Source organism: Myxocyprinus asiaticus, chromosome 38 (genome assembly GCF_019703515.2).
Source record: "Myxocyprinus asiaticus isolate MX2 ecotype Aquarium Trade chromosome 38, UBuf_Myxa_2, whole genome shotgun sequence".
NCBI classification, from domain to species: domain Eukaryota; kingdom Metazoa; phylum Chordata; class Actinopteri; order Cypriniformes; family Catostomidae; genus Myxocyprinus; species Myxocyprinus asiaticus.
In genome coordinates, this window is record NC_059381.1 from 13,577,201 (window position 1) to 13,590,308 (window position 13,108).

At 35.2% G+C, this 13,108-nt stretch overlaps 1 protein-coding gene across 2 annotated transcripts in view; it reads left to right on the plus strand.

Moving 5' to 3' along the window:
* The window catches only part of LOC127428935 (breakpoint cluster region protein-like), a 94,056-nt gene extending 87,406 nt beyond the window's left edge, over positions 1–6,650 (plus strand). For both annotated transcript variants that reach the window (XM_051677621.1, XM_051677622.1), the window contains exons 19-23: positions 994–1,133; positions 1,308–1,442; positions 1,545–1,650; positions 2,047–2,209; positions 3,580–6,650. In XM_051677621.1, the coding sequence (XP_051533581.1) occupies positions 994–1,133; positions 1,308–1,442; positions 1,545–1,650; positions 2,047–2,209; positions 3,580–3,669 (634 nt within the window). In that variant the 3' untranslated portion in view covers positions 3,670–6,650. The remainder of the gene's footprint in view (positions 1–993; positions 1,134–1,307; positions 1,443–1,544; positions 1,651–2,046; positions 2,210–3,579) is intronic.
* The last annotated feature ends 6,458 nt before the right edge of the window (positions 6,651–13,108 follow it).

Below are 13,108 nucleotides of genomic sequence, written 5' to 3' on the forward strand. Positions count from 1 at the left end.
ACACCAGTACAAATGCTCAGACCCAACATTTGCACTTTACAGGGCACTTTAGATCTCTTCATGAGCAAAACCTAGCAGCTTTTTATTGTTCTATTAAACATCTACACACGAAAATTAAAGGAACAATTCACTTTTAAAATAAAGGACCATAAACATAGTATATAAAGGTTTTTGGAAAAATATCTCCGCTCTGTAGGTCCATACAATGCAAATGGCCAGAACTTTGATGGTCCAAAAAGCATATGAAGCATAAAAGTAATCCATAAAACTCCAGTGGTTAAATACATATCTTCAGAAGCGATATGATAGGTGTTGGTGAGAAACAAATCAATATTAAGTCTATAAATTCTCTTCCCTGTCCAGTAGATGGTGATATGCACAAAGAATGTGAATCACCAAAAATAAAAGAATGTGAAAGTGTAGATTTATAGTATATAAAAAAGGACATAATTATTGATCTGTTTGTCATTCACACCTATCATATCACTTCTCAAGATATGGATTTAACTACTGGAGTCGTGTGGATTGCTTTTATGCTGCCTTTATGTGCTATTTGGGCCTTCAAAGTTCTGGCCACCACTGACTTGCATTGTATGAACCTACAGAGCTGAGATATTCTTCTAAAAATCTTAGTTTTTTGTTCAGTAGAAGGAAAAAAAGTCACACATCTGGGATGGCATGAGGGTGAGTAAATGATAAGATAATTTTCATTTTTGGGTGAACTATCCATTTAAGTCGATATCCGAAATCGTTCCCTCCGTCATAGCTCTCAAATCTCATTTGGATTTGCGTATTCAAACATATTCAAACTTTGCGCCATATTTAAATATACTCAAACGCAAATGAAAATTTATTTCAAACATATTTGAAATGTATGTTTGCATATGCCCTGATTTTGTTAGGTTGAACATTATATAAATTGTAGTTTTTGTCACAAATTCATCCTCATCAAACGACTGGTTTCAAAATATTTATTGTACATCTTGTTCTCAGACGTGAGCGCTCTAAAGTTCCCTACATAGTCAGACAATGTCTGGAGGAGATCGAGAGAAGAGGAATGGAGGAAGTGGGCATATACCGTGTCTCAGGAGTGGCTACTGACATCCAGGCGCTCAAAACTGCCTTTGACACCAGTGAGTATGTCCTTAAAACTTGTGGTTTTTATATAGATCAGCAACTAAAGTGGCTGAGTGGAGCAATTTTCTTTGTTTTCGACAATTGTCTTGAAAATTAAATTGGCTGCAGCAATTGTCAAATCTTTCATTATTGTCCCTTTCTCTCTCTCTTTCTCTCTTTTTCTGTAACAGATAATAGGGATGTGTCAGTAATGATGAGTGAGATGGATGTGAATGCCATTGCTGGAACGCTGAAGTTGTACTTCAGGGAGCTTCCAGAGCCCCTGTTCACTGATGAGCTCTACCCTAACTTTGCAGGAGGCATTGGTTTGTCTCTCCTTCTTACCTAAAAAACTCATTGCTATGTATTTATTAGGCTTGACTTTTTGAGGATAGAACTGTGTTGATTATGTCCTTGTTTCTCTGCAGCTCTTTCAGACAGCGTAGCTAAAGAGAGCTGTATGCTGAACCTCCTGCTGTCTCTACCAGAGCCCAACCTGGTCACCTTCCTCTTCCTGCTGGATCATCTCAAGAGGTAGATGAGATGCAGATGACTCTCTCATGTCCTCTATGGCTTAAAGGGATAAGTTCATCCAAAGATGAAAAATTGTTTCATCATTTAACAACCCTCATCTTGAATCTGTAATACAAGTAATTTTATTTATTTCGACACTAAACAGCATTGGTTTTTGCATGTCTTGTAACTGAACGCAACACGCCGCTAGGTCTTAAACATTGTCTGATTTTAGGGGAAGGGTTAGGGATAGGTTAGGACTATGACTGGTTGACAGGAATGTTGCGCCAAGAACAACAAAGGATGTTTATCCCGGAATATGTACAACTGCTTGTTTGCATCAGGTGTAGCTGCTGTTAGCTTGCCATAACACTGATTATCTCTCATCCCTCTTATCATTCTCATGCTTTGTTTTAGGGTTGCGGAAAAGGAGAGCATTAACAAGATGTCTCTTCACAATCTGGCCACCGTGTTTGGCCCGACACTGCTAAGACCTGCGGAGAAGGACAGCAAGATCCCCACTAACCCCACACAGCCTATCACAATGGGAGACAGCTGGTCCCTGGAGGTTATGTCACAGGTACAGTCAGAGCCCTATATATGAAGTATGCTTACGTGCACTTTAATAGTTTGAATTCAGTCAGACTAAAAAAATAAAAATACATTATTTGTAAATGTCATATAAATGCTTTAGTCCGTTATTATTTAAAATTTAACCCTTTAAGTTCGGATGGGAATTTTGGGCCTATTTTGACAAATAATTGTCAAAATATTAAATACTGCAGTCTTGACCAATACAAAATAGGTATCGTTTGAAGCTCTACATTACAATGAATGTAGGCATTATGACCAAAAATGAACAAGTTGTATGAAATTTGCAGACAAATCAGAAGTGTTGCATTTTGATATATATATATATATATGTATATGTATTTTTTTTTTTTTTTTTAATTTTATTGCACTCTTGCAAAGCTCTCAAAGAGTAGAATACAACCAGATTATTTGTTTTATTATAGATCATTAGATAATTGACAAGGAGCACAATGTGCATACAGCATCTGGCATCTTGCAATCTGTGTGAAAACATGTTAGCTTTCCTGTATAAGATGACATCATCGGAAATGATGTAGTGCCATGGAACGCTAAACCAATCGGATTGGGTTCAGATCATGCAAAAATCATCCAGATTTGGGCAGAGACATGTGATTGGTGACTGTTACATATGGTCACCAGGAGATGGTGCCAAGTATATAACACATCGATGCAGACTCATTGAGTCAAATGGCACTCATTCTGTGAAATCTCATTACTAAAATCATGTCTGCATGCTATGCAAATCTTTAGTCATTGTTGTGTTTGAATGTATAATTACTTATGTACAATTATTATGTTTTATTTGTTTTTAGAGGCTTTTGTACACTTGGAGACATTTTTGTACACTAGGATAAATTATTTTGTAATGCTATAACTTTTGATTGCTTTGTCGTATCAACACAAAAAAATTCTCAGTTACAGTCACCCAGAGATATATAATGTAAAACCAGAAAAATAATAAGAATTTTATTTATTTATTTATTTTTTTTTCAGCAGTTTTTAGGCCGAGAGTCTCGGAATGTATCGTAATCTATGTCAGTAAAAAATGTGAAATTTTTTCTTTACAATGATACCAAACACTTGACCCTTTTTTTTTTTTTTTTTTTTTTTTTTTTTTTTTTTTTTGGTCAAATTATAAACCTTTAATTTTGGGTATGCCATGGAAACAGGAAATCTTTAGAAACACCCTCAGAGCTTAAAGGGTTAATGTCTTTGGTCATAGAAAATATCAGCTTGTCTCTCTTTAATGCAATTTCACATTTAAGTTATTTACAGTAGTTCATTTGTTCTTTCAAATGATCTTTCAACAATGTTCCTTGTCTCTCTTTTTTCCTTTTTTTTTTTTTGCCGATTTAGGTGCAAGTTTTGCTGTATTTTCTTCAGCTGGAGACCATCCCTACACCAGACAGTAAGAGGCAGAGTATCCTGTTTTCCACAGAGGTGTAACGGAATACTTACTCCCATTCTAAGTCTCACACCAGTGTGAGAGAGAGAGAAAGAGCGCGTGTGTCCACCCACGGGATATTACGGACACTGGAATGCACAAGAGCGAATCCTTCTGGACAAAAGTGGAATTGCTTCGTCTTTCGCTCATTTTCTAGATGTAGCCACTAGAGGGCACTGCAACCTTTTAAATTTTGAGGAACTCACACTTGGAGCACACCTTGAATAATACTGAACCCTAAATGTTCCCTAAAGCAGCTAATTTTTCTCTGTTTATCAATGTCTGTTCAGCACCTTTGCTCTTCATTTTCACAGATATTGGTTGATAATAGATCCCTGAGCATGCTCTTACATCATGTACATGGGCCTCTAACGCTGTCAAATATGCTGGTGACAGTAAATTCTCTCTGCTGGCTCTTTTATGTTTGTCCTCGTACGTTGTATGTTCCCATTTGTCACTGTTGAAAACACACTTGCTCTTTCTGTGCTGCTATCAATTCAATATCCAACCCCAAAAAGTAACAGATTTATGTCAGTGTACAGTAGCCTTTTATACAATAGGCGATACTTACAACTTCGTATTGCAGTCATTTAAAGAACTTAATTTAGGATTTGTGTGTAAAGTGGTGGTTGGTTCAGTTATAGTCAGGGTTGATGTGATTCTAAGTTAGAGAAACTATCCAATAATTGATTTCCTGAGTAAAGTCTAATTATTCTTTTCTTTCTTTTTTTGCCCATACCTCTTTTTCAAGCAATATTTAAGATTTGGGGAGTGTGTTTAAACATTAAAAAATATGATACTTTTTTTTAATCTTTTTTTTTTTTAATTTTTTTTTTTTTTTTTTTTTATATTTTGCGAGAAAGAAACTTTCATACAGATCTAAGTACTTAATTAAGAGCATCTATATATTTTTCTTCTGTTTTTTTTATGCAATACAAATACAATAATTATGGTTATTTATTTGTGGACATATCAACATCAGTGTCCTTTCAAAGTATGTCTGCGATTATCAATTATGTTAATTTAGTCCGTGTTGTGAAGTACTGTAGAGTCCTTGCATATACTGTTTTTTCTGTTTTATCTCAATCTGAATCTTTGCTTAAGCAGAAATAACATCATAAGCACTCATTCAGCACAGCTAAATGCCTGAAGACTCTGTCATTAATTTGATGATGCTCATATTATGCTAAAGATAGCACAACAACATCAGTGTTTCCCCTGCCATATATCTACTGTTGAGAGATAATCAATTGGAGAGATTTTTTTTTTTTTACTTCAAAATCTTCCCTCTCCTTAACATCCATCAAATCTCTCCAGCTTCACACACTGTGGTTTATTTCTCACTAAATACAATTCAGACTAACTAAACAGCAGTGCCTCTCTGTCTCATTGTAAGACTTTAAGGTAAGACAATAATGCTGTATAATAGCACAAACAGAGAACACTGATGTTTATGTTGCCCCTGTGTCATGTCAGATGTTTTAATGACGTATAGGTTATTTTCAGAATGATGCAATACAGCTACTGTTTCCTGTTTTCAACTATTACAGCCCCTGCTTATCTATATTGTCTTTATAGCATTTATGTTAATTATATAAATAAAAGTTAATGCTCTTAGTTTTTTGTTATTTTCGGTTGAAGAGTTAAAAAGGTGCTTTATTTACTTTAACATGCTGGCATGTTCGTTGATTTAAAGTGGGGTTTTTTTATGTTTGTTTTGATAATTGTTGTTTGTGCGTTTTATGCAATGTTAACGTTAAACCAAATTCTGGCTACTGTAGAAGGATTTTTTGAAAATTGCAACATATCTGTAAAAAGGGGACCTGTACGACAAATGAAAAGGAATTTCTATTAATTCACTGTATGAAGTCATTTTATATTGTTAACTATGTGCATACCTTGTACGTCCTCTTCTCTGGCTGCGTTTGTCTTTAACCTTGATTGTCAGCACTAAATGGAAATGTTCTGTCTTGCACCCATCCAAGCTACAGCATTCATAAATGTTATGTAATTTAAATGTTAATCTTCATTTTACAACATCACATGTGTGACTGAAAGGGTGTACTGTAGACACCAAAGTGTCCTGGAGATATGATTGACTGTAAAAAAAGCATTGGAGCGTATGAAGGCCCTTTTGTCACTTGTCAAACTGTCCACATTTGCAGCTTCGCATTACATTGTTTTCTGTGACAAATGATGGAGAAAAAATGAAATCATAAATCAAAGACAGGAAAAAAAAAACTGTGATATATTGCTCTCAGAAAGCAGGTGATATTAGGTCATACAAAAATGTGTTATTCTTTTTTTTATGTGCTTAATTTGATTCTTGAATGTTACTGGGATAAGAATTTTGGAGCATTGGAAATTGTGCCAGTTAAATGGGAGAGATACAGAGCATGATAATTGCGAAGCTATTATTTGCAGTGCCTGTAGTTTAATAACTCATGTGTTTACATTTCTTATAAAAAATAAAATATGAGATTGATTAAATTGTATTGCACACTCTGAGAAAAGTCTACAAACAAGCTCACGTGGCCTGTAATTCGTTACAAATTGTCTACGCTCTGAAAATGTATGTTCTGTTAAATTATTCAATTGACTAACTGATTCAATCTGTTCTACTTCTCTTAAAGTCTTCTATGGAAACAAGTGATAGATAGGTGCAAAGAGTGATGCTGGAGTATCCACAAAGTGTAACTGTTTTAAATCCACCGTCTCATCCACTGTAGTGTTATCATGGGTTATGTTGAAATTTTGCCTTTAAATACATGATGAGACATGCTGGACATTCACTGGGACAGGCTATGGATTCGCTCCCTTTTTCTTCTTAGGTTTTTGTCACTATTTATTCTTGCTAATACCTTAATGTTCTGGTTATAGGACTGTACAAATAGATATTGAATTCTGCAGACTGAAATGTTTGGAAGGCATTTGTGGCCTCTGTTTGTACACAAAATGTTGAATAAAACCTGTATTAGAGAAACTTCTGTCTCATTGTCTCTTTTTTGTAGAATCTCAAATTTATATTAATCTTTGGTAGGGGAGAGCGGGGATGGTTGCAACATGGGGCAGTTGCAACATGGCTTATTCTTCCAATCAGGAATGAGCTAGATACTCATACTCAGTTAGCCCCCCTCCTTTCTAGATGAAAGTAGCCACATGTGACCAAATACTTTTTAAGGTAAAAAAGTAACTTTTTTCATGCTCAGAGTTTTTGTCATACTGTCTAAACTGTTTGCGTGAAGCATTATAAAGTCATATCATTTTAATCAGTATTTTCTTAGCTTCTAAAAGGCATAGCTACTATGTGTCAAGGCTATTGTGTCAAGCTAGCATAGCAAGTTTTATCATGGCTGTCAGTGTAGGGACAACATTGATGTAAAAGCTTGTCATAACCAGTATTGTGTAAGTTACTCTAAAAAGTAATTAATTACTAATTACATCTTTCAATAGCCAGGTATCTCCCCCCCAGCTGTCCCTGTGGACTGTTGCAACCCTCTTACGGGGTCAATTGCAACATTTGACTTTGTCTATTCAAGTATAAATTGTATGTATATTATCATATGTACGCAAGTTACAGCAGTGTGGGTGGGTAGCTGAGAGATGTGGGTTTAATGTATTAAAATTTTGGCTTTCCAGTACAAACAGTTTCTGAGAAACTGAAGGAAATGCAAAAAGTGTTGCAACCGTCCCCGCTCTCCCTTACCCTTTTCCCCCTTTATAATCAATTACATGTTCATTTAATTATAATTATTGTTGTTGTTCTTTTTACTAACGCTGTTATTAAGTGATTTGTATTGAAATTCATTATCCATACATGCACTCTTATATGTTTTGAATGTCAGTTGATTATTATTTAAAATTTGTAGTTATGTATGTGTCCTAAAGGGGGCAGTACTGCCTTAGATTGCACCAAGAAGTTGGAACGCATCACTGTGAAAAGAGACTGAAGCAGTTATTAAAAAAACAACCAAAAACATTTGGATAATTTTTTTTTTTTTTTTTAAATAACCCTTATAAATGGCGGATTTCAGTGAAATTGGTGTCCTGAAAAATGACACTGCATAAACTCGTTAAAAACTCTGACCACGGCCCGCGCGTCTTAGCCAATCAGAAGTCTAGAAGGCTACAGCGTGAGTTTGGGGCGAAGGTAGCTGTTTATTCGAGCCATGGGTGAGTGTTTTGAAAAACCTGTTTGTGAAGTAATGTGTTTTGCAATTCCGTTTGTTGCCGCTAGTGGCGCAGAAATCGGCAACAGCTGGGCTAAACCTACAGTATTATGACTTGGAGATGTGCACACTGTAAACATTCTTGAACAAAACAGTTAACAAAAAAACAAACAAAAAAAACATATATATAAAATAAATATCTATATGAGACCATTTATAAGAAATTTTTAAAGAAATATATATATATATATATATATATATATATATATATATATATATTTTTTTTTTTTTTTTTTTTTTTTTTTTTTTTTTTTTAGGGTGAAGAGGTAATCTTGGCAAGTGTGAGAGAGGAACGACAGTTCATTCAAACACTTTCCACTTTGTAAATTGCTCATGTTTGCATCCTTTTAATTACACTCTTCTTCTTTAGCCTAAATTTTCTGTAATATTTATCTTAGTAACACTTTACAATAAGGTTCCATTTGTTAACGTTAGTTAACAACATTAGTTAACATGAACTAACAATGAACAATACTTTTACAGCATTTATTAATCTTAATGCTCATTTCAACACATACTATTACATTTTGTTTTTATTAAAAGTTGTATATATTAACACTATGAACTAACATGCACTAACAATGAACAATTGTATTTTTACTATCCAACATTAACAAAGATTAATAAATGCTGTAAAAATATATTGTTTATTATTTGTTCATGATACCTTATGCATTAACTAATATTAACAAAGGGAACCTTATTGTAAAGTGTTACCTCTGGAAAATTACTTTCCAAAAATGCATAACATTCATGTATAGTAGATGGTGTTAGCAAAGATAGCATTGTTAAGAAAAATTCACTTTTTCAGATCACATGACTATTCAAAAGGCCTTTGATAAGTTTTTTTTATAAATGCATATGTCACTATTATAGATGTAATTATTTTCCCATTTGTTCCTTAACTCTGTAAGGTCATTGCTAGCTACAGTATGTTCTTTAAAAAGTAGCCTAGATTGTTTTGTGTCAAGAGAGCCATAATTTTGTTTTTCTTCTCTTCTTTATGAGTATGCATCAATGTGTCATGATGACATAGGGAAGCTTCCTATGAGAACAGCCTGGTAGGTTTATTTTTGATGCGTTATGTCTAGTCCTGTTCTCCAGTAGTACGATAAGAAGAACTGTTTCCTGTCCTTATTATGAGACTCTGAGCTTTGAGGAAGAGAAGGGATAGATTGAGTTAAAATACAGAGTGACACTCTGTCATAATGCTGTTATGGAAAAGCGAGCTCTGTTTCCTCTGCTGCTCTTTGATTACTCATGTTCACAGTTCTATCTTTCTTCTCCGGCTGTTGCTCCTCCCTGCGCAGGGCTTAAAAGCTCTGACCGTTACAGTGTGGCTGGCCTCTGATAACACTATCCATCTCCCATCACTGCCCTGCCTGCTCCGAGAGGCCTGCTCGCTCCAGATTTCACTAACACTTGTTCTATTCTCTTTCCTCCTCTTCCAATCGAGTTCCATGTCTCCCTCTTTTACGTTGACATGCAATTTACTCTTGTTTTCTAGTCTTGTTTTTCCTTATCTTTCTGTCACCTGATCTCACAGGTCGGTTTGTCAGTTCTTGTTGTGCATGGGCCAATTTGGCTGTTGGTCACAGAACTTGGAAGATCCCCTCTTTCACCCCTCTCACGTCTGGTATCTGTCAATCACTCAGTATCACTAACTTGCCATGTCTGCATGTGACCTGACACACGTTTCCTGTGTCTAAAGACAAATCAACACCCTTTGATCTTGCAAGGGAGCTTTCATATTTAGTCACACTGAGCTTAAAAGTCTTCAGATTTTGCCTCATAATCGTATAAGAACAAATGCTAGGAAAGCTTCAGGAGTTCACTACTACATTTAATCAGAGCTGGAGTAGTTTTCTGGGATATTTAAAGAACAGTTAGAGAACACAAATTCTTACTGTCTATTTTAAGTGATTACTTGTTTAAAATCAAAAATCAAAAAGTTTAAAATGAAAAAAGTTTTCAGCGTTTTTGTCGAAAATGTTGTGATCTATTTCTGTGGCATGTTTTACAGGTATATATTTTCTATTCCATTATTATTATTAGTTCACTCCTGTTCTTTTAGTGTTTTTTGTTTGTTTGTTTGTTTGTTTGTTTGTTTTTTAGACATTGTCTTCCCAATGAGGTTATGAGAGGTTATGCAGCATTGCACAAGTCAATACACAATATATAAACTGAAATGAAATGAAACAACCCTGCTGAAAATACCAGCTAAGACCAGAATGAATCAGGAAAATGTATATCAAGAAAGTAAATAGGGTCAGCTTTGATTTTATGTTGTCTTTAAGCTAGGCCCCATGAAATGGCTTTTCTTTTGTGTGGTGATGTATTGAAACATGAAGTTTAAGGCTCGTAAGCTCCAAAAGTCACATAAAGGCAGCATAAAGGTAATCCACATGACTCCACTGGATAAATCCATGTCTTCTGAAACAGATCAATATTTAAGTCCTTTTTTACTAAAAATCTTCACTTTCACATTCTGAAAGTGAAAGTGATAGTGGAGATTTATAGTAAAAAAGGATTTAAATATTGACCTGTTTTTCATCCAAAGTTATTGCATCGCTTCAGAAGACGTATATTAAACCACTGGAGTCTTATGGGTTACTTTTATGCAGCCTTTATGTGATTTTTAAAGCTTCAAAGTTCTGGTCACCATTCACTTGCATTGTATGGACCTACAGAGCTAAGATATTCTTCTAAAAATCTTAATTTGTTTTTCAGCAGAAGCAAGAAAGTCATACACTTTGGCATGGGATGGCATGAAAGTGAGTAAATGATGAGAAAATCTTTTTTGGGTGAACTATCCCTTTGAATGCAGAAGATAAGTGACTTTTAGGAGTACACTAGCATATGGCTTCAAAGCTAAAAGAGGGCAACTGTGCCTGCCCACTTTTTTACATTGATTTTTTTCCATATGGATTTCATAAACTCTTTTGAAAAAGAGATCTACTGTAAGCTATGAACCAAACCAACCAGATCTGAGGTGAATCACAACATCACAAACTTTGATTTGAAAAAAATAAGTATTTGAAAATCATACAAAAAAGTAAAAGGTACACGACTTACCATCTTTCATGAGGGAATGAACTACAATCCCATGAAGCATTGCGAATGATGTAATCAAATAAAATTGATAGAAAAATATTGATTTAAAGTTGCTGATTATAAGTATAGAAACAATATAGAAATATTTAGATATATGCAAATATATAAGTAGTTTGAGAGTGTTTGATTGCGTCACAGGAGTGGCCGGTCACTGCTGGGCCACGGTTTGTTTGCCATGATTTTCTAATTGATGGATTGTTTCCCTTGAGGATCAAGGGCAGTGTAGTTCTTCACCAGTAATTCCACTATTAAACATATATATTTATATAATTAATTTATTAATTTTTTTAAATAGAGGTGAAATAATGCAAACTTATGACTTTAACAGATCATCGATCAACAACCTCAGAGCTCACGGTAGGTTTGTCTTTAAAGGCTTATAAGTTATCGTTAAAAATCACTTCCCCTATGGAGAAAATGAAAGGAACTTTTACTGCTTTTCACTTCAGCAATGCTGGTCTTTTCAGCAGGGAGGAACAAAATAACTTCAGGATGCTGTTGCAAAAAAAGCTCGCAATTGGTTTCCTTATACAGGTATCTTCAGTTTCTGAGCATGTGCATAATCCTCTCAGTGGATTTGAATAATGATTGCCGCTTATCTGATGTCCCACTCTAATCTGTGTGTTTCTGGTCTTACTGTGTCACTGCTCCGCTCTTGTCGTGATGCTCTGCCTGTCTATCTGTGGTCTCTCCTCATCTCCAAAGCCATAAAACTCACTAACAGGAGCTTTGTTTGAGACACGGCAGTAGCACTTTAAAAGATGTAGACTGAAGTCTCATATCAATTGAACCGTTTACGTTCACACTCATCAGCAAACCAGTAGGTTTTTGTGCATGACTGCATATATAAGCAAAACAAATGTGACATGTAAATATACTCTCACACTCCTACACGGGATTTACATTTACTGTAGAACGGCTTTAAAATAAATATTTTTTTTGCCAGGTAACAAGCTGAGGAGACGCAGCCAAACATGTTTTAAAGCAAATATGTTCCTCTGGTGGATTGGTTTTCTTTGTTTGTTTAATGCTCTTTCCCAGTCCTCAAAAATCTTTCATGTCTGTTGCTCTTTTGCTTGCTTTCAGATATACAGAAGCAGGGCTTTAATAATAAATTAGTGATACAGTTCAGAAAATACACAAGAAAGAAACATACGAAAGCTAGTTTGAAAAGATAATGCTTTGCTTAAATAGATAGTTCACCCAGAAAAATTCACCGTCATGTTGTTAAAAACCTGAATGACTTTCTGTATGGGCAAAAAGATGCAATTAAAGAGAATGGTGACTGAGGCTAACATTCTGCCTAACATCTCCTTTTGTGCTCCACAGAATAAAGAAAGTCTTAGGACTTTAGGAACAACATGAGGTTGAGAAAATGATGACAGAATTTTCATTTTTGGGTAACCTAGCCCTTTAAGCTGTATAGGTTTTTCTTTTTTGGCATCAGTTCTTCCCTTTCTGCTGTGCTTTCGACAATATTAATAGAAAGTTCAAGTCTTTATTTACTATGGTGAACATTTTCATTTTTGATAGCGAGCCATCTGTGATAAGACCTCTGCTTTCCCTTACACTGTCACCTGCTACTTTGCCTCAGGCAGGCACAGAGACAAGTGCTTTGCATATGGTTCATTTGCTAGTCAAATCTCCCTCTCTCCCTCTATCTTTTTCTCTCCTCCTTTTTTCCTCCCTTTTTTTCCTTTCGCTCTACCACTCTGCCTGTGTAATTTTTAAGATGTTATGACCTCTTGAGTCAATGTTCATAATCTACCGAGTGCATGCTTGATGACTTTGTGTATGGAGAAGTGGAGCCTGTTGGTTTCATGATGTGTTGACTCAGTGAGCATGTGTTATAAGTACGGACTGATGCACAGTAGCCTACACTAGGTCAAATTTCTCTTCTTGCTTGCGGGCATTAACTGCTTTTAGCCCTGGATCAATTAAAGGTGTTTTTTTTTTTTTTGTGCTGGCCAAAATATCTGTTTTATTGTTCCTCAGAATTAATCCTGAAAGAACTGTTCAAACACAGAACAGCTGCAAATCCCACTGTTTAAAATAGTGATTCTGACATATGATGCTTGACTTATTTGATAGAATACTG